This window comes from Aotus nancymaae, unplaced genomic scaffold (assembly GCF_030222135.1).
Source record: "Aotus nancymaae isolate 86718 unplaced genomic scaffold, 86718_ANA_hifiasm-v0.15.2.pri h1tg000010l, whole genome shotgun sequence".
Lineage (NCBI taxonomy): Eukaryota > Metazoa > Chordata > Mammalia > Primates > Aotidae > Aotus > Aotus nancymaae.
In genome coordinates this window covers 14,080,629-14,103,100 of record NW_026988421.1, presented here as the reverse complement: position 1 = coordinate 14,103,100, position 22,472 = coordinate 14,080,629, and the positions used below count along the sequence as shown (strand labels likewise).

General features: G+C 44.8%; 1 protein-coding gene across 1 annotated transcript in view; it reads right to left on the bottom strand.

Annotated features, from left to right (window-relative positions):
• HSPA12A (heat shock protein family A (Hsp70) member 12A) overlaps positions 1-22,472 on the bottom strand; it is a 180,552-nt gene that overhangs the window by 144,918 nt on the left and 13,162 nt on the right. The window contains exon 2 of the mRNA XM_012448034.3: positions 21,301-21,388. Within this exon, the coding sequence (XP_012303457.2) occupies positions 21,301-21,388 (88 nt within the window). The remainder of the gene's footprint in view (positions 1-21,300; positions 21,389-22,472) is intronic.

Below are 22,472 nucleotides of genomic sequence, written 5' to 3'. Positions count from 1 at the left end.
AAAAAAAAAAAATTCTAGAAATGTTTAGTAATATAATAGCAGGCAGAGAAACAGAACCAAATGACCAGAATCCAAAAGATAAAAAAAAAGACAATAGGAACAGACCCTCATTAGCAGAGAAGGACTTTTCAAAAGCTATCATAGGAATGTTCAAGAAAACAGGAAAAGACAGAATTTCAGCAAAGAATTAGAATCTATTTTTAAAAAAGAATTAACTGAAAATTCTAGAACTGAAAAATAGAATAATTAAAATTAAGTCAGTAGATTATTAAAGGGAAGATTAGAGCAGAAGAGAAGATCAGTAGAAAATATTCAGACAGAAGCACAGAGGGAAAAAATAGGAAAAACCAGAAAAGGTTATAAGAGACAAAGTCATATATGGAAGGTCTGACATGTAAGTGGAGTTCCCAAAGCAGAAGGCAGCCAGCTCTTGGTGAGTGTCCACACAGGGACCCCCTTTTGCCTCCTAGCCTTCCCTTATCTTTGCTCACCTGTGACATAGCTCAGCAAAAGATGGACTTTTTTTCCCCATGCGACTTTGCACTGAGCTTGTCAATAATGGCTTAAACATTTTTGCTAAACTGTAAAATTTGGAGTTTCTCTGCTGGCAGTTGCCCTCCACCCTCCTGCCCCAGTATTCCTGATGACCCCTCTCCAGCTGTGTCTCAGTGGAAAGGCCAGACCAGGCCTTAGGCCAGACTAGACAACTCAGTGCCAAAAGGGAAAGGACATTTCTGGGACCTGCTGCATCACCGCCAGGTAGGGACATCTGGGCGTGAGCACTGCAGATGACTGCAAGACTGGGATCATCTTTCACCACCATCACCTTGCTGGGAAGTTGTGTAACTCTCCTGTTCTGTACTGAGAGGGTGACTGGGTTGTAGATTTGTTTTCTAAAAATACAGCCTATGTTATAAAAGGGAGAATAAGTTCCCTTCAACCAGAGCTAAGACTTAGTTTCCTAAAACCCATCAGAGGGGGAGCATACAGCAAAGGGGCAGTCTGACCTTTTCCATAAACTGGGATCAACCCTACACTCTTTTCACAGCGTCCCCTCATCTTGCAGTTATGCAGTTTATTTACAGCTTACTTTTGAACCTGAATACAGGACTTTACAGTTATCGCTACCATATTTTTTTTTAATTAGCACCAGCTCCTTCCTATTTCTGAAATCTCTTTGAACCCAGCACCTGATCAATCAGCCAGCCTCTTCCAACTTCGGGTCACCTGTAAATCTGTCCAGAGTGGTGGATATCCCCTGCCTCAGATCCAAAAGACAAAAATAAACAGAGGGCCAGGCCCAGGGGCTCACGCCTGTAATCCCAGCACTTTGGGAGGCCAATGCAGGCAGATCACTTGAGGTTGGGAGTTTGAGACCAGCCTGGCCACCACGGCAAGAGCCTGTCTCCACATGTTGTAATTTTCTGCATACAAAAATTAACCAGGTGTGGTGGTGCATGCCTGTAGCCCCAGCTACTTGGGAGGCTGAGGCAGGAGGGTCACTTGAACTCAGGACGTGGAGGTTGCAGTGAGCAGAGATCACGCCATTGCACTCCTACCTGGGCAGAAGAGTGAAACCCTGTCTCAAAAATAAATAAGTAAAGTAAAATAAACAAATAAACAAAGACCCCAGGAAGGAACTAGGAAACTGCTACCCTGTCTTACACAGGTGAGTAGATTCTCCAGGATAACATGGCAGGGCCCTGACTCTGTCATTTTCCCTCGAGTCACTCCCTCCGATTCCCGCACCTAACACTGCCAGCCACAAATCCTTCTTTTCAGTGCATTCTGCCTGCTGCTCAGCATGTGCTGTTCACAAGGCTCAAAAACAGAAAGCTTGTTGTTGGAAGGGCTAGATTCCCAAGCAATGCATCTGTAAGACAGAATTATCTCCAGGGGATTTGCGTTTCTGCTCTGGCTCTCAGCGCCTCCACGGCCCTAAGGAAGGAGCCAGGCTGTGGATGGGAAAAACCTCAGTGAGCACTGATTGGGCCAGACGCTGTGCTTAGCTGTGCAGGTGCATCACCTCCATCAAAGCGCACGCATCCTCTCTGGCGAGTGCTACTTCCTCATCCTACGGGAGAGGAAACTGAGGTTTGGAGAAAGGAAGGAACTCGCACGCTGGCCGCAGAGAGAGTGAGTGGTGTATCCAAAACTGGAAGCTCAGCCCTCAGGCAAAAGGCCACTGGCTTACTCAGCCTGAGCAATCTCTGAAGCTCCTTCCAGCTCCACACCAGCCATTCTTTCTGCCACATTCATATCATCTGGCCCCTGACAGAGGAGTGACTACACATTCCCTGCTCAGCTGCAATCCCCAGAGGCAGATGATGCCTGGCCTGGTCTCTGGCACCCCACACATGGAGCAGAGAATGTTGGCCACGTGTCAGGCAACGATGTTCCAAATTATAGTTTGATCAATGCACTCGCCACCTTTTCTCCAAGGCCTGGAGTTTTTAGCAGCTCCAACCCCAGACTTCACAGCACCCAAATCATGTCACTGAAGGAGCGAGCGGAGGAGGCGCTGTGTGGCTCATGCACCTGACTTCCTAACCCAAGGCTGGCGAGACACACAGCCCCGGAAAGCTTAACCAGCGCCATCCTGCTCACGTGAAACAGCCCGAGCATCCAATTCCAATGGTCGCAGCTGCACGGTCTCCCTGAAAATCTGACACTCGTGATTTTTTTAAATGGAGGTTTTTCTTCTTTTCAGGGTGACAAAAGTCTTCCTAATGAGAAATACCAGAGGGTTAAAACTGCTTGAAGCCCTCACCAGTTTCTGGTACCGTGGTTTAAAAGATGACTTTTTATGCTCTGGGCTACAAAATGCATCCAACACCTTTGCTCAGCTATTGGATTGAGGCTAAGTTTATTTTTTTTTGTGGCGAAACCAATCCTTGGGCTGTGTTAAAACAATTAGCAAACTGGTCAATGAAGGGGAGAAATCCAGTCACCTGAAGAAAACAGGGTTGAAACAGCACTTCAGCAGCTCCAGTCATGACAGCACCTTTCAAATTGTTCCTCCTCCTTAGGTATCAACCATGCTGTCAAATGTGGAAACATGAAATCTATAGTTTCCCAGAATCATCTGGATGTTAATTCTGAACTGTATTTCTTAGGCGGAAAGAATGAATCATTCTTGCAACTTATTCCCCTCCCCCACCCCTGCCATGCAGAGTTACTTCATATTTAATTATTATTTTTTTACAATTAACAAAAAGAGAAACTCATTTGCTGTTTTTTTCCCTTGGGGATTTGGAATAGAAACTTCTACTGCCAGTGGCTTGTGATTCCGCCCCCCCACCCCAACTCCTGGCTCTCTAGAAGCTTCTAATTTTTTCTTAACAGAGGCTTTGTCTGTAATGAATGAACCCTGGCTATAAAGTCAACTTAATTAAAACAATGGCATTCCAGAGACAATAGGGAACAAGGTGCCGGCTTCTGTGCTGGGCGCTAACCCCCAGCACAGCCTTCTGCGGTGACCTTAGCAGAGCTACTCCTGACGCTGTCAAGTTCAGGGACAGCCTGGTCTTCTATTCACTCCCTCCAAGGCTCTGGCAGAGGAAATCCAGTGGAGGGCATGGCATTCTCATACCTACACATACTGATCCTCTATGTAAGATTTCTCTGTGCTCCATCCCCTCAGCAATGTGTGTCAGGCTGCCAATAGAATGACGAGAAGTGGAGAATCGCGACCGTTGTTAAAATATTTCAGGCTCGTTGTCCCCAATCCCCCACCCCCGACAAAAAAACCCTCTGCCTCAAGAATAGGGGTTAGTCAAGATAATCTGCACACATGGAGATGATGCAAGACTGTCTGGCTGCTTTCCGTGAAGACACTGAGAGCAGCAGCAGCGATTTGGTTCCCTGGTCAGACACCTCGCAGACATCCTGGGTCTCACACCACATCCAATTAGGGGCCGATTCCTGTTGCCTGACCTTACAACGACGCTCTCCCCTTCAGCTTCCTCTTCCTCTCCAGGATCTCTGCCCTGGGTTAGGAGTGATTGCGTCTCACCTGGGTGACTACATCAGCCTCCTGTCTGGCCTCCCCACCTTCCACCTTTTCCTGGCCACACACTGCCAGTGGGGTCTCTCCAAATAGGAAGACACCTGGCCACCTCACCCTCTCCTTGAGAACTTGGATAGTTCTTCCTGAGCTACAGAATAAAGTCTCAACTCCTCAACCTGGCATATGAGCACATGAGCTCCAACACAATCAGGGACCTATGAGCCTTTGTAGGTTGTCTCTCTCAGACTCTGTCGGGTTGTGCCTCAGCCCAGCAAGGTAGACTTTGGGCCCTCCCCACAGTCAGACCCACCCTAGAGTGGTGTCCCGGGTCACCCACTGGTTATTTTCCCTGCTCTGCTCAGCTGCTTGATGCCAACCATAATGGCAGTGCTGTATGGAAGGGGGACACAGTTACATCTCCATGTGCTGTCCCTACCAAAGCAAATGCCACAGCATGTCCCCACAACACACTGACACAGTGGCCTGAGGTCCCAGAGGGAAAAATGTAACTGTCAGAGATAAGAAATGTTACAACAAGGGACACAGGAGTATATGATGGCCAAATCATGGTTCTGTTCCATCAGTGAGTATAAAAATCAAACTCTGCCTTGGTAAGAATTTTAAATAAAGCAGACATAGTGGCTTATGCCTGAAATCCCAGCACTTTGGGGGGCTCAGGTGGGCAGATCACGAGGTCAGGAGTTCGAGACCAACCTGACCAATATGGTGAAACCTTGTTTCTATTAAAAATACAAAAATTAGCTGGGTGTGGTGGCACGCACCTGTAATCCCAGCTACTCAGGAGGGTGAAGCAGGAGAATCCCTTGAACCCGGGAGGCGGAGGTTGCAGTGAGCCAAGATCACGCCACTGCACTCCAGCCTGGGTGACAGAGAGAGACTCCATCTCAAAAAAAAAAAAAAAAATTTAAACAAAAGGAAAATAACCGATGTCAAATGGTGATTTATCCCCAACACATGCCAGTGTGTCCCCAGGAGCAATAATCGCACCTGCGGGCACCCTTCCTGCTTCCAGGCTTGTACCTTGACCTGCTCTGTTAACCCTTTGCAGCCCCTGCTGCTCTCTCACACTCGATTCCTGCCTCTCTGGGCCTCTCTGATGTTCCCAGGTGTCTGTCTCCATTGGTCCCATTCTCCCTAGGACAGGGCCTCCAGAAGAGAAACCCTTGACTTCTCCTCTTCTTCACAAGCAGCACTGCCAAACCCTGTGTCCCATAACACCCTTATTCATTGGTCCCCAAATCTCCCGCATTTTCCCAGTTCTGAGATTCGGCCTTTGCCTTCCTTTCTGCCCCAAATGCCCATCATCCACCTGAGGAGCCCTTGCACCCCTCTCATCTGGATGGCTCCACTTTTTAAGATTCCCTGGGTCCCCCCACCCCTGCCCACAACAGACAGGGCAGAAGGGACAATTCCCCTCAATTCCCCTTGCATTTTACATAGGAAGGTGCTGTGGTCTGGGTGTTTGTGTCCCTGAAAAAATTCCTATGTTGAAATCTAATTCCCAATGTGCTTGTATTAAGAGGTGGAACCTTTAAGAGGTGACTAGGTCATGAGGGTGGAGTCTTTGTGAACAGGATTAGTGCCCTTATAAAAGAGAGCTGATGGAGCTTGTTCATGTGAGGACATGTAGAAGGTACCACCTATGAGGAACGAGCCCTCACCAGACACCAAATCAGGTGTCTTGATCTTAAACTTCCCAGCCTCCAGAACCGTGAGCAATACATTTCTGTTGTCTGTAAATCACTCAGCCTAAAGTATTGTGTTGTAGCAGCCTGAACAAACTATGATAGGTGGGTAAGAATGATTTGGAGAATAATGACAACATGGGAAAATCCGATTACTATATAATATGTATACTGGAAATGCACCTTGTAAGGAATTCTGTATGTAGTCATACATGTTCAGAAATAACTTATATGATTTTTTGGTTTTTGTCTGTTTTTTGAGACAGGACTACCCAGGTTGGAGTGCAGTGGCACAATCTCGGCTTACTGCAGCCTTGACTTCCTGGGCTCAAGCAGTCTTCCCACCTCAGCCTCCTGAGTAGCTGGGACTATAGGCACGTGCCACCATATCTAACTAATTTTTGTATTTTTTGTAAAGATGGGGTTGCACCATGTTGCCCAGGCTTGTCTCAAACTCCTGGGCTCAAGCGACTCTCCTACCTGACCTCCCAAAGTCCTGGGGTTACCAGTGTAAGCCACTGTGCCCCACCAATTTATGTGTTTTTAGTTGGTAAAAATAGGTTGTACTGAGTCAGTACCATTAGAATGAGACAAATATGTCTCGATCCGCAAAATATTTTTAAAAATTAAGAATCAAGGAATAATAAGAAACAATGAAGTTTCTGTATTTTGACAAACATCTTGGACAGCAACATACTTGTTGACATGAGAATAGCAAAGAAAAAGAGATTCATTTTGCCATTTTTAGGGACCACGATAGGGGTGGGAGGACAGACATGGAGTTCAAGATCTGTGCAGGAGACAGTCACTGTGATCACCTGGTCAGGGATGCGGTTGCACAGACCCTGTGGGAGGAACCCAGGAGTGGTACCTGACTGCTGTTTCCACCACTGCTATGGTCACATGACCGTGACTGTGCATCAGTCCTCAGCCCTCATCAGACGCTGCCAGTCACCACCCACTCCTCTTCATTTGCCTTCCAGGACACCACATCCTCCTGCTTGTCTTGTTCATTCCCAGCACAGCATCTCAGACTTTTTCATTGGTTGCCCCTCATTGCTGTGGCTCTAATTGTGACTATGCTCCAGGCTTTAGTCCTCATACCTCTCATTCCCATCTACACTCTTTCCTTGGGAGATCTCTTCCAGTTTCTTGGTGTTCGGTACCATCTATATGCTAATGAATCCACGTTGACATTTCCAGTCTAAGCTCACCACATCTCCACTTGCAGTCTAGCAGGTAACTCTAATAAACAGGTCCCCAAACACCTAATCTCCGAATCAGCAGGTTCCACCCCAAACCTGTTCCTCCTCCTCCAGTTGCTGGCATGTCATACTGGTGACTCCACCCTTCAAAATGCCAGCATCATCATCCTTACTCCTCTCTTTTTCACAACCTTATCCAGTCCCCAGAAATCCTATGGCCCTCCTTGTACCCCTGCAAAATCTGTCTGCTTCTCACCCCTCCACCCTCCCCTCTAAATTCACATCCATCCCATCTCCCACCTACATCATCACAATCGCTGCCTCTCCTCTGCCCACCCCACTCCCTACCAAAGTCTATTCCCAACATGACCTTCAGGATCTTCCAAAAACATAAGAATGTAAGATCACATCACTCTCCCTCTCAAGACCCTGGCTTCCCACCTCAGAGGAGAAGCTGGAGTCCTTGCCAGGGCCTATAAGGCCCTATGTGGCCTCATCTCCCAGCAAAGTGGCCTCATCTCCCAGCAAAGTGGCCTCTTTGCTGGGCCTCTAACACACAAGGCACCTACTACCTCAGGACCTCAGCACAGCCCTTCCTTCAGCCTGGGATGCTCCTCCATGGGACAAGTACACAGCTTGATCACCCACTGTCCTCAGGCTGCTGCTCAGATGCCACCTTCTCTGGAGGCCTCCCCAGGCCCCCTATTTTAAATTCCAACCCCATTTCTAGCCCATCATTCTTTACTCCCCATCCAGCTTTATTTTTTCTCTATACTGCTTATCATTTAACATACTTGTTCCGATTTGCACACATACAAACACACACATACAGTAGAATGGAAGCCCCATGAGGGCAGGGATTTGTATGTTTTATCCACTGCTGCATACTGATGTGTAGAACCATGCTCAGCACATGACAGATGTGAAATCATTATCTGTTGACCGGTTGGTGGTTCCATGCTGATCCACCTGTGTCACTTGCCATCCTGAGTGCATGAGAGGAAAGCCTGGACCTCAGGGGACGGGACGGCAAGTCACCATCTACCATAGTACCCACCCCGGGCATCACAGTGCTGGACTCACCTGTCAACCCTCCCTGTCGGACAGGGAGCTCCCATAGGGTAGGACTATGTCCTTTACAGCTCAGAATCCCCAGAGCCTACCATGAGGCCTGAAAAAATATGAGTAGATGCTTGTTGAATTAATGCAATCCAGATAATCCAGGGCTAAGAGAAATCCAAATTAAATGAGATAATATGAAACCATAAATGTGATTTAAAAGACACCTTTGTGTGCTGTGCGTATCTTCTGGTGTTTGCTAAGGCATTTACATCACTTTGTGTATAGCAGTAGTATTTCACTTTGCATAAAGTAAGTAGTACACTTGGGTTTATCTGAGGATGTGGTAGGTGGATAACTGGATTTCTTCCCATATCCACACTTGCTCAAGTCTTTGTCCACATGGGAACTGTCTTTCTCCATCACCAGTGGAGGAAGCACAGTACACACCACCATAAGCTTTGGGTTCTAGTCTTCCCTTCAGACTTACCAGCCTTTGTCTGACCTTCCCTTCGGTGATCCTCAGCTTCTTCATCTGAGGTTAATTCTCTTACAATAAGAGAACAACTGGTTGATGAAAACAATTCAGAAATGGTTTGTTAGAGAGGATTTGTGGTTTATGAATATACAGAAAGCAGGAATCACCAGGACCCACAGGGGGTTCACAGAGAAAATACTCTTTCAAGTGAATCTTGTTTCCTTCATTGATAGGACTAAGAGTCAGTAGAAATGAGGGAGACCAAGAATTTATGAATTCCGTAGGGCACTTGATATGTTCAATGGAGTTGACATGAATTTAGTGCAAGGACCATTGGATGGCTTGAGGACTGGTTGGATACTGTTCATCAGAGGCTACAATTGAATGTTCTCAGAGAGAGGTTCTGAATTCAGGACTTCAAGCCTCTACCCTTTGCAAAGTCCCACTGAACACTTTTATCACTGGCTTGAATGAAAATAAAGAGGGCATATTTATTGCATTCGTGGATAGGCTGGTAACAAAGATGTCATGACCCAGGGTCAGAATTAACATCCAAATCACTCTCAGTCATAGACTAGAAGCAATGGCCTGGATCCAAAAATATGCAATGAAAAGGGTAAAGTGTTATTTTTGGCACCCAAGAGCTACTTGCCTAGATACAGAATTAAGAAAGGCATGGTACAGCATCAGAAGACTTAAAAAGGTGTGAAGGGCTTTTGTTGACATGAATCAGTGGTGTGCTGTTAGTGTTCCAACCACCCCACCCCAACTCACCCCTCCCATAAAAAGCTAACTTTGTCTGAGGTTATAGTACAGAATCATAGCCACAAGTTTGAAGTGAACATCCACTGTGTTCAGTGCTAGTCTGATGGTTCCAGGGACCACATTTTAAAAGGGATGTGAAATGAACAATCCAAAAATAAAATTAAGGAAATAATTCCCTTTACAATAGCATCACAAGAATAAAATATTCAGGAATGCATTTAACAAAAGCAGTGAAAAATTTATTCTCTGAAAACTACAGAACACTGTTGAAAGACATTGAAGAAGACATAGGTAATCCATGTTCATGGATGAAAAGATTTTTAATACTGTTAAAATGGCAATACCTCCAAAATTGATCTACAGTCTCAACACGATCCCTACATTCATATAGAAATACAAGGGACACAAAATAAACAAAACAATTTTTAAAAAGAACAAAGTTGGAGGACTCACACTTTATTTCAAAACTTACTGCAAAACCACAGTGATAAAGATAGTGTGGTACTTACATAGGGATAGACAGACAAGTCCATGGAATAGAATTTCAGAGTCCAGAAATAAACCCTCATATGTATAGTCAATTGCTTTTTGACAAGAGAGTGAAGACAATTTAGTGTGGGGAAAATAATCTTTTCATTAAATGGTGCTTGGACAACTTGATATCATGTAAAACAATGTAGTTGGACCCCTATATCACACCATATATGAAAATGAATTCCAAATGGACCAAAAGCCAAAATGCAGTTGGTAAAACCATAAAACTCTTATGAGAGGAAAGAAGAAAATACAGATATAAGACTCTATGGCATTATGTTAGCAATGGCTTCTTAGATATGCCACCAAAACTACATGCAACAAGAAAAATATGGATAAACTGGACTTAATAAAAATTTAAAACCTTCATGCTTAGAAAGATATCATCAAGAAGGTGAAAAGATAACACACAGAATGGGGAAAAAATTTGCAAATAATATATCTGATAAGGGACTTGTACCTAAAATATATAAAGAATTCTTACAAAGCAATAATAAAAAGACATAACCCAATTTAAAAATGGACAAAGAACCTGAACAGATGTATCTACAAAGAAGATATACAAATGTCCAGTAAGTATGTGAAAAGATGCTAGCATCATGAGGTATCAGTGAAATGCCAATCAAAACACAATGAAATATCACTTCATACCCACAATGACTATAATTTAAAAGACAGATAATGCAAAATGTTGGCAATGATGTGGAGAAAAAAAGAACCCTTAGACACAGTTGGTGGGAATACGAAATGGGGCACCCACTGTGGAAAACAGTTTAGCAGTTCCTCAAAAGGTTAAATATAGAGTTACCATATGACCCAGCAATTCCACTCCTAAGATATACCCAAGAAAAGTGAAAAAGTATGTTCATACACAAACTGATCCATATCAACATTATTCATAATAGCCCCAAAATGAAAACAACCTGAACAACCATCAACTGACTAATGGACAAACAAACCATGATCTATCCATACAATGGAATACTGTCCAGCAATAAAAAGTAAAGTACTGGCTGGGCACAGTGACTCACGCCTGTAATCCCAGCACCTTGGAAGGCCAAGGTGGGCAGATCACTTAAGCCCAGGAGTTCGACATCAGCCTGGGCAACATGGTGAAACCCCATCTCTACAAGAAATACAAAAATTAACTTGGTGTGGTGGTGCATGCCTATAATCCCAGCTACTGGCAGGGCTGAGGTGGCAGAATCACTTGGGCCTGGGAGGTCAAAGCTGAAGTGAGCTGTGATTGCATCGCTTCACTCTAGTCTGGAGGGTGAGACCTTGTCTCAAAGAAACATAAGTAAATAAAAAAAGTGAAGTGGCCAGGCACAGTGGCTCATGCCTGTAATCCCAGCACCTTGGGAGGCCTAGATGAGAGCATCACCTGAGCTCAGGAGTTCAAGACCAGCCTGGGCAACACGGTGAAACCCCATCTCTACTAAAAATACAAAAAATTACCAGGACGTGGTGGCTTGTGCCTGTAGTCTCAGCTACTTGAGAGGCTGAGGCAGGAGAATTGCTTGAACCTGGGAGGCGGAAGTTGCAGTCAGTCTAGATCGTGCCACTGCACTCCAGCCTGGGTGACGGAGTGAGACTCTGTCAAAATACACACACACACACACACACACACACACACACAAGTGAAGTGAAGTACTGATACATGCTACAGCATGGATGAACCTTAAAAACATTATGCTAAATGAAACAAGCAGTTACAAGAGAACACATTCTGTATGAATCCATTTATAAAAAATGTCCAGAACAGGTGAACTATAGCGATTAAAAGCAATTAGTGGTTTCCCAGGGCTGGGGTTGGTGGGGGTGGGAAATAAGGAGTGACTGCTGCTAAGGGGTATGAGGGTTTCTTTTTGGGGTGATGAAAATGTTCTAAAATTGATCATGGTGATGTCCGTGCAATTCTGTGATACACTAAAAATCATTGAATTATATGCTTTAATTGAGTGAACTGTATGCCATGTGAATTATAGCTCAATAAAATTGTTATTGAAAAAGAGGGGTATGAACAAACAGGATCTCGAAAACAGGCTGTGAAACCACATCCCAGGCAGAAAAGCTGAAGAAGGCAGGAATACAACAGAAAGGCTCCTAGGGAGAAGCCACCTACAGATATGAGAAGAGCTGTCACATGGAAAGGGAAGTCGATTCTCCATGCGGCCCTGAAGTTGACTCTGCTCCTCTGTCTGGACTGCACGTTCCCCCCATGAACAAACACCCAATAACTCCTATGCACTTTCACGGTTCAGCTTTCTGGACACCTCCCAGGGAAGCCTCCCCTACTTCCCTCCATCTTCACAGCACCACATTCCTTGTTTTCAACTCACTTCCATCTGTCGTGACATATTTATTTAATTATTGGATGACAGTCTGAGAACCTCAATAAATTACCAGCTCCATCAAGGGACCCACTTGGTTTTCACTCACCAGAACTTATCACTCCCTGGCAGATAGGAGGTGCTTAATAAGTATTTCACAAATGAATGAATGAATGAATGAATGAAATGTAAAAGCCAGAAACTACAAGCAGATCCTCTAAGAAAGAACTTTCTGAGAGTCGGAGCCATCTACAGATGCATGAGTGTCACTGCCCCTGCCTACATGGAAACTGATGGATGACACGGGTGTCCCAGAAGTATCGAAGGGAAGGGCAAATGGGGTTGTTTTTCCTTCTGTTTTAAAATCTCACCAAACAGTTCACATACACTGGAAAAATCCTCAAAAGCAAATAAGTAATCAAATCAAATCACCCATAATCTCTCTACCATGTGATACCTCAGTTAACAGCATAGCCTTCTGGAATTGGGCTATGTAGCATTTCCTTATATGGACAAACAATACTTGAATGAATGGGGGATGATGTGGCTCTCTGTACATCTCATGGCCTTCAATCATAAGTCACACTTCCTGGATGCTTAATCTGTGCCAGGCACCATGTTAAACACTTGACATGCATTTGATTCTTCTAAAACCTAATGAGGCAGATACTTAGTATTCACATTTCATATTACAGGCGGGGAAACTGGACATTAAATCATGTCACTTGCTCGAGGTCATAGACTAGTAAGTGGCAAGCCCTCAGATCTCAGCAATCTGACTCCAGAAACCAGCAGGGGTTCTGCAGATGTTGGCTGAATGAATCACTGAATTAATGAATGTGTGCTCAACCACCCACGCTAGTGAAAAACTGAGCTGAGCTTAACTAGCTAGTTGGCTATTGTCTTTCAAATGCTCTAGAACATCATTAATACCTTCAGGGGTCACAATAACCTAAGGCTAAAAAAGGGGTATTTTGACAACATAAGGAGTTTTCTTTGGCTCCAACTTGCCACCACTGGAGTAGTTTACCTCAAGGGGGAGTCCCAAGCACCTCCTTGAATAAGGCTCTCCGAGGTGTCCCTTGTCCAGGCTTCTGTCACCCATGGAGTCATCCACAGGGTTCTCAGTCACTGGCAGAGCCCCTGCTGGGCCACTCCCGGCCACTCCCTCTACACTGACTGCAGCCGATTGGCCCCTGCAGCTGCTGTGATGCTTCTGCATCCACTTTGGAGGTGCTGGTGCCACCTCTCCTGCTGGTACAGAAGCCACCAGTGCTGATGCCACCACCATAAAAGTGTCACCAACACTGCCAGCGCCAGGCTCACCATTGCCGCCATGTCACTGGAGCCACCAACCCAACACTGCAGGGGCCAGCGTGGTGGTGGGGAGGAGTGAAGCCTTCGTGTGTTGTTTGTTCAAGTGCCACTCAGTTTGTAGGCATATGGGGGACAAACTGGGTGTCAAGACATCATGAAGTGCTCCTAACTGCCCCTCTTCTCCAAATAAAGCTTCATTCTGGACTATCTGGGGATTTCCAAGGGAGAGAGAGGACTTAGTCCCTTAGGTAAACAGATTCCTGGAAAGCCCCACTCATGTTCCCAAGACGTCTCTAAATTCTCTCCAGCAGACGGTGGAAGCCAAGGTGTCACCTGCTTTCTGCCCCACCTTTCTCCTGCGGTGTATAGAGATGACCAATTGTGTTCCATTGTTCTGCTACTGGGAAGCTTACAGGCCTTTATGGCCCATCTTTTAAAATTCAGCAAGATCTCCGTGGTAAGCATTTGTGATCCAACCTAACCTTTGACTTTGCCCTAGTTTCTTTTCAGTCCTGTTTCGCAAATGTATTGTTTTTATTATGTTGTTATATATATGCCTGAAAGTCCCTTTTGAAATAAGACAGGTTTTCATAAAATAAAAGGAAGAACTGGAATACGAACTTATGGATCCATACTTTAAAAAGCTCATTTCCAAATGTGGTGAGTTTCATTAGCAGTTTTTCCCTGCAGACTTCAAACATGCTTAGCAGATCTTCACCAAACGACTTGGTAGTTCCAGGTGAAAAACAGAACTCTCTTAAAAAGCTTCACTGCATGTGAATTACAGAATGACTGTTCACCTCCTGGCCTGTGGGAGACAGGCATTAAGGACATGGCTGCGAGGCATGGCTGACCCTGGGCAAAGCTGGCATTCAGGACCCTCAACCATTCCTCCCTCTCCATCTCCTTCAGCCAAGACTCTTTTCTTTTTTTTTTTTTTTTTGAGATGGAGTTTCGCTCTTGTTACCCAGTCTGGAGTGCAATGGCACGATCTTGGCTCACCGCAACCTCCACCTCCCGGGTTCAAGCAATTCTCCCGCCTCAGCCTCCAGAGTAGCTGGGACTATAGGCACGCACCACCATGCCCAGCTAACTTTTGTATTTTTAGTAGAGATGGGGTTTCACCTTGTTGACCAGGATGGTCTCGATCTCTTGACCTCATGATCCACCCGCCTCGGCCTCCCAAAGTGCTGGGATTATAGGCGTGAGCCACCGCGCCCCGCCAGACTCTTTTCTTAAAGGGCACCCAGCTTTCTGCATTGCCCCGGGTGGTCCATAACAGCTGAAGTCACGTTAAGGCTGAAAGCTGTAACTCCATGCATGCTTCACAGTCAGGGGCCTTGGCAGAACCCCAAAGGCAGGACCACCTATGTAATTTGCTGGGCCCAACATCAAACAAAAATGTAGGACCCTTCATTCAAGGAATTAGGAATTTCAAGATAGTGAGAGCAGAGAGTGAAACCACGCACAAGGCCTTGTGTGACTACACAGGTCACAAGTCTGAGCCAGCCCTGCATGAAGGACACACAAAGGCACACTTTAGAAAATTATTTTTATACACAACCACACATTCTAATTTTTACGGAAAACAATAAATAGTTGCAAAAACAACACAGAAAATTTCAATGACATTCCATTCTCACAGAAAAACCAGTTGCCTCAGCTCTGTGATTTGTATTACTCTGGTGCAAAGGTGTGAGAAACAATGTTGTAATTTTTACCATGTTTCCATCTAAGCCTCCACATGCCATCAGAATGTTGCATTTTTAAGAGAGAAATTTGGAAGTGGTGATCAGATTGCATATGCCAGATATGGTTTGGTTCATCCCCACCCAAATCTCACCTTGAATTGTAATAATCCCCACATGTCAAGGGCAGGGCCTGGTGGCCATGATTCAATCAGTGGGGCAGTGTCCCCCATACTGTTCTCATGGTAGTAAATAAGTCTCACAAGATCTGATGGTTTTATAAAGGGGAGTTGCCCTGCACGAGCTCTCTTTCCTGCCATCATGTAAAAAGTTTCTTTGCTCTTCCTTCATCTTCCGCCATGATCGTGAGGCCTCCCCAGTCATGTGGACCTGTGAGTCCATTAAACCTCTTTCCTTTATAAATTACCCAGTCTCTGGTATGTCTTTATTACCAGTGTGGGAGCAGACTAATACATACCACAGCAAAGCAGGAAGGGGTAAGATAGCCATGGGCATAAGAGGTTCTCAAAGGATGGGTAGGATTTGGCAAGGCCAAGAGGAAGGGTTCTAGGAAGGGGAGCCAAGGAGCAGAGAGAGGAACAAGCAGCAGAACTGGTGAGGGGGGCAAGAAGAGGGTCGCCTACCAGGATAGGTGGGGCAGGCTCACCTAGGGCCACTGAGTTACTTCAGAAAAATACGTAAGCACCCTTTTAGAGTTCTGGAATCTGATTTTAAAATGGGGATGTTGTGCTCATATAGGGTAAAAGTAATGTGACTCACTCAATGTCAAATGGGCATAAATGTATATAAATGACAGACACATGAACTTTTTCCCTCTACAAGCAATAGCATGAGAATAGAATCCAAAGGGTATACATGAGGACGCACTGCTTGAAGTCTCTGAGTGAACCATCATCCAACACGCCAGATCTCACGGCTGCCTCTGAGCTCCAGCAGAGCATTTTGGGTTTGTGCTAAGGCTGTTCTCAGTGTTGGGTCATCAGTCTTACCCTAAACATACTGCCCAGCACATTCCGGGAGGGCACTATGGGCACTGGTGGGCACCCCTGGCAAAGAACAAAACTTGTGTTCACCACCATTAACAAGCTCAGCCTCCAGGGACTGAATGATGAGGAATCACACTTGGACAAAGTAGGACTTGTCATCTTCCTACCTGAGACAACACAGATGGAAAAAAACTCAAGAATACTATTCTAGCCAGGCATCCTCCTCCTCAAATGAGCTTTCTGACTGAAATATACTATGACACACCATGGCTCCTGGCAGAACTTTGAGAACTTAGAGGTTTGTCTTTAGAAACATGTAGGCCAAGATACATGCTGTCATCTATCCTACAAGGAATATAGATTAACAGAGAATTTAAAGTCCAAGAAACCATGTAACACACATATATTCCTCCAGACTGCAACTGATTCTTTCTATGCCTGCCTCTCTTGCTGTCTTTATATGGGAAATGTTAATTTATGTAAATATATACATACTATGTTAATTTACATGCATAAATGTATATATTTGTATGTATATGTTACATACATATATTAAATATGCATATATGGGCTGGTAGCAGTGGCTCACACCTGTGATCCCACCACTTTGAGAGCAAAGATGGCTGGATTACTCAAGCTGAAGAGTTTGAGACCTTAGCAACATGGCAAAACCCCATCTCTACAAAAAATACAAAAATTAGCCAGGTGTGGTGGTGCATGTCCGTAGTTCCAGCTACTTGGGAGGCTGAGCTGCGAGGATCCCTTGAGCCTAGGGAGGTCAGGGCTGCAATGAGCCGTGATCACACCACTACACCCCAGCATGCGGGACAGAGCAAGACCCTGTCTCAAAAAAATAAATTCATGTATGCATATACATAAAAATATATACATATAAGTGCCTATCTAAATATGCATCTATTATATGTATAAGTATATGCATATATATATAAGGAGCAAGAGGGGCAGGGAGAAGATGTGTGTGTGTGTGTGTGTGTGTGTGTGTATATATGTATTAATATATACTACACTACAATTCAATTCCATTTTATTAAACCCAGTCAACACTTAAGAGTCTCTGCAATGTGTTGGCCCAAGGATAAGCACTAGAACACAAAGTTATACGTGTCACCAACCTAGGGGAGCTGTCTAGAGGAGACACACTGAAGACCAAAATGCCCCTCCTATCAGCATGGTGGCTATTTATAATGGGAGGTAGACGGTTTGGTAGTTCTGTATTGACGGTGGCCAATAACATGGGTCAAGTCATGTTGGCTGGGTTCAGGTCCCGGCTCCACCACTTTGAAACTGTATGACATGAAACATGGAACTTGAGCTCCAGGGTCCTTGCTGGTAAAACAAATGGCGTCACATACTGCATGATGACATATCAGTCAACGACAGACCACGTATATGACTGTGGTCCCATAAGATTATAATACTGTGTCTTTACTATACCTTTTCTATGTTTAGCTATACAAGTACTTGCCACTGTGTTACAACTGCCTACAGCTTCGGTGTAGTAACATGCTGTACAGGTCTGTAGCTTATAAGCAGCAGGCTATCCCGCATATACTAGCTTAGGTGTGTGGTAGGCTATACCTCGGAAGTAAGTACATTCTATGATGTTCACACAATGATGAAATTGCTTAATGATGCATTTCTCAGAACATATCCCTGTCATTAAGCAATGCATGACTGTATCTACAATAGTGGCCTCTTCATAGGGTGGCAGGGCTTAAATGATGTAACAAGTGGAAGCACTTACACTTATGGGAACCAAAAGGCACTCAATGGAAGGAAACCATCATTGTTACCAGTATTGTTGTTATTGACAAGAACATCACGTTCGACAGCAGGGGCACAGAAGAGAAAAAGTCAATCTAACTTGGGAGGTGTCAGGAGAAGCTTTGTGGAGGCGGTGACATGGAGTTGAATCTTTCTTAATAGCATGTGTTTGGCAGGGGAACAAAAGGAAGAAAAGGCATTCATTCCAAGTGTAAGAAAGGTTTATTCAAAGGCCCTGTGGCATGAAACACCCTAGCATGTCCGGAGGACAGTCAGCAGATCAGCACAACCAGAGTGAGGGTTCAAGGTTAAAGAGAAGCCAGAGCCAGATCTGGAAGGGCCACTAACAAGCCCTTAGCAATGGAATAACAAAATCAAATTGGCCTTTTAGAAGGTTTAGGTAATATTCAACTGAACATAATTTCACCTTTCCGGGGCCACCATCGCGACGATCAGCTGTCGCGAATACCGCTGGAGTGTGTTAATGCCACAAAACAGAAAACCTGTAATTCACACGTTCGTTCTTCTGTTCACAAGTCTTCAGAAGGTTTTTGTTTTAGTTGTAGTGACTAATTGGCTTATTTTTCCACAGTGATTTAGTTGCCAAGGAAGGTTTTCTTTACCACTAATCTCCTCCAGAATGATTTTAAAATACTCATCTTCCTAACCACAAGGAAAATCGTAAGTGGTCACTTTTTAGCACTCAAAAGGGCCACATGACAACTGTTCACCTCAAAGTGCACAAACAGCAATGGCAGCTTTGCAGATCAGGACTCTGAGTCGGTGCGGGGGTATGGGAGGCATTGACAAGATAAGGGTTAGAACTGGAACTAAAAGAGAAATGAGAGCTCAGAATAAAAGCAGTGTGAGTAAACAACAGTCTATAGGAACAGCAAGAAAGACTAAGAAGGTCACCAAAGAAGAGGAAAAAGAGTGTGTGATATGGTCTGAAAGGGACAGACAAAACAGAATAGGACAAAAATGCAAAGGATCTTTTAAAGGAAGTCAGTGGCAGAAAATTTGGGACAGCCAACTAAACTGTTTTGAATACCTCTTGATCAATATGTTCACTCATCATTCAGGAGGTCAGCCTATTGGTCAATTCTATTAATTCTCTTTTTCAAATATGTCCTGGGCACCTTCCATGCCAGGTGCTGAAGATTCAGAGCTGAATTAGTTTCCAGTCTCTGTCTTCACTCAGTAGCTCACCTGCTATCGGGCCAAACAAATAACATGACGCACAGAACGGTGCATGGTCTCCAACCATCAAGAACTCACGCCAGCAGGGAGAGAACTCACTGCTATGGAGGACCTGATATCTGCCAGGAATTGTCCTAGGCGTGTTTATTTATGCCGTCTTGCTTGATCCAACCTTCCTTTGATAAAATCAACAGGGATCAACAATCTGTTTTTCTGGCCCCCATTTTCACTGTTCCATATTAAAGAGCACAGAGGCAGCGGGTGGGAAAGAGGTCATCAGACAAGGAAAGGATGCTGAAAAACCAGTTTCAGACGCCCTTTGTTTTAGACACCCTCATTTCCAAAACCGTTACCTAAGGATTGGGTCTGAGATTTTCATAAAACAAACATTGCTTTTTCCAGTTCACTTTTTCCCTTTAGTTTAACGTAACACTGGCCCCAAATGCCCATGGATTAATTCCTTGGCTAACAGGCCCATAACATGTTCCGTCTGTTCACGTGCGTTTGTGTGTGCTCAAGTGCTGGTGTGTCCAATTCAGACACAACTAGGGAGTGCCGTCATCCCTGCGGGATCTGCCAGTTCGTCAAATCCAAATCCTGGACACAGATGTCCTGTCATTGCTACAGGACTGCTTCTTTGTGTGGTAGCTGCTGCAGCCTGGGGGTGGTGAGAATTAATGGTATTTTGCTTAAGTTGTAAAAAAACAAAACAAAACAAAAAACAAGATAATCATGTCAACCCATAATGTGGAACTGCAACTTAGCAAGCATTTTGTGGTCAACTGAGAAATTCAAAGAACATGATAGGAAGAGTTAAAGCAAGCGTGAAAGAGAGCAAAATCTCAACCACTCTTTGTTTCTCAGATAATAATTTTTCTCCTGAAAAACCAAATCAAATCAATAAATTTATTTATTGAGCAACTACTGTGTGAGAGGTACTGTCTGTCCCATTGAATATTACAGGATTTGCTTTCACCATGGTCTTTTATTTTTTCCAGTATTTAAAGTATTGATCAGGATGCTTTCATGGTTTTCTTCTTAAGTAATTTTATTATTATGAATGTCTTCAGAAGTTTAACACTTTTAGGGCTATATAGTTTTCTGGGTTTTTTTGTTTTGTTTTGTTTTCTTCCTACTATTGCTTTTCACTTAAAGCATTCCCTTTCTTTTCCTACTCTCCGATAAAAATCTAGCATCTGGGGTCTGAGACCACTTGAAACGTCTGGGCTGGGGATTGCTAATGGCCTCCCAGAGATAACCCAAATTGCTGATTTAGCGAAGCCCATTCTTGACCTTGACACAAGACAAGACAGGCAAAGGGGAAGGACTTGGGAGGCAGCAGCAAAAGAAAAAGGATCATAGAAGTGCTCAGATCTCGCCAGGCCCCTCCCCCATTCAGCAAACACCTGGCTGAGTTGGAAAACACGACCAGCTCAACCTTCCCATTGGCTCCAATTGAAGCTGTCAGTTCTCGGCTTGTCACTGGTTGCACTGGGAGCCCCCAGGCAGCCACAAGAGCCCTAATTAGGCAGAAATGACACTTCTACAACTGACCTGCCAGGACCTTTGGCAAACCATTTAACATCATTAGTTAACATGTTTTAAAAGTGTGAATGTAAATGAACAGCCAGTGGCTTTCAATGGAGTTTGTCGGTGGCATCTCCCCCTCCCTTTCTCAGTCTTTCTCTTTTTACATGAATAGTCCACTTGTTTTCTCCAGAATTGGAGGGAGGCACTGAAGGAGAAGGAAGAGGACCAGTCCTCTGAGAGGAGAGACATGTTAAAGCAAAAACAAGCCCAGAAGAGCGAGAGGCCATCTCTTCCTGCCTTTGTATGGGCCCTCACAGAGCCAATCTCCCAAGGCCACCAGAGCAGGGCAGGAAGACAGCGTGAGGCCGGCAGGCTAGACGGATGCTAGGTCCACGATCTATGCGTGTGAGTGTGGCCAGCGATGATTCTAGGCTTTGGATAGGTGGGGAACAAATTTGTTTTCTGACTCAAGGGTGCCTCTGAAATTCTCCCAAACCTCTTCCCATTTGTTAGTGTTCTGAACAAGCAGGTTTTGCAGCAGTGGTCTGGCAAACATCTTACACGTGCAGAAGTTTAAACATCCCAGTTCTATATGTACCTAGTCCCTCTCGACAGGAATGAGGCTGTAGGGGTCATGATTTCAGATGCCAGTATGATACTTACACGCATTAGTTCATTTCCTACCTGAAGCGGCTATTTCCCACCTTGAATCACACTTCATTTTGTTCTTTGCTTTACACCCACAGAATCCGTACACGCCAACACTCTCCATCTGTAGGAGGGGGGAAAAGAGTTGCACTGTGAAAATGTCGCTTTGTTTCCACGTTGCTCTTAAGTCGCGCACCCGTGCTGGTTGACAGTTTGAAGAGGCAGCACCTGGCAGGAGGGAAGCAAAGATTTAGGTGGGCGCAGAGGAGCTGGGTCCCTGGCAGGCCTGTACACTTACCACCTACTTGTTGTGTGGCCTTGGACAAGGTGCTTAGCCCTGAGTCTCAGATGTTTTCATCTGCAAGATAGAGATAATGCCTTACTACATCAAGTAAGAAAAAAAAAAAATAGATGGAAAGTCACAAAAACCGGGAAGCATTGTGTGCATGGAAGGAATTGTGGAGACCAGAGCCGCCAAAACTGAGGAACCAAGCCGATTCTCTCTCCATTTACCCTGGACAGATGACACTCAGAATCTGCCCTCTGGTTCCCCAAGGCACACTTGACAGAGCCAATATACCACCAGCCCATCCCAGGGCACTCCCTGTCCTCTCCCTCCACGCCTATTTATTCTTAAAAGGACTGTAGATATTACAAAGACAAGCACTGGGTGCAAAACAAATTCCGAAAACCCACAGTTCTATTAGCTATTCATTCCCTCTGTTGGGTCCTAAACAGTACAAGGGGGAAAGCATGTCTCGTCCATCTGTGGATTTCTGGAAGTCCCGTGAACACTGGTGGATACACCGTAGATGCACAATACATGTTTACTAGTTGGAATGCAAGAAATCAGCTTCCACGCATGTTCTGAATGCAGTCAGGAGTGTGTGCTTTACAAAGGTAGCACAGATCCTAAATTTGGAGAGCTTTACTCCTCTCTGAATTAAAGATGAGTAAAATCAAGCAGGCGGTGTGTGGTGGAGAATGCCTGTGAGTGGTCACGAGAGAAGAGCAAAAGAAAACAATCTTGGTTTGGGGCAGAAAGAGAGTGAAAATGCTGGAAAGCATCCTTAATAACAGTAAATGGGGAAAGGGAAAACGGCTCATCGTGATGGGGCATTTAGTGCTTTTAAGCTAAATACCTCAGCATATTAAGCAAATAGAGAAAAGCCAGCTAGAAGATGTCAGCAAATTGAACCGAACAGTGC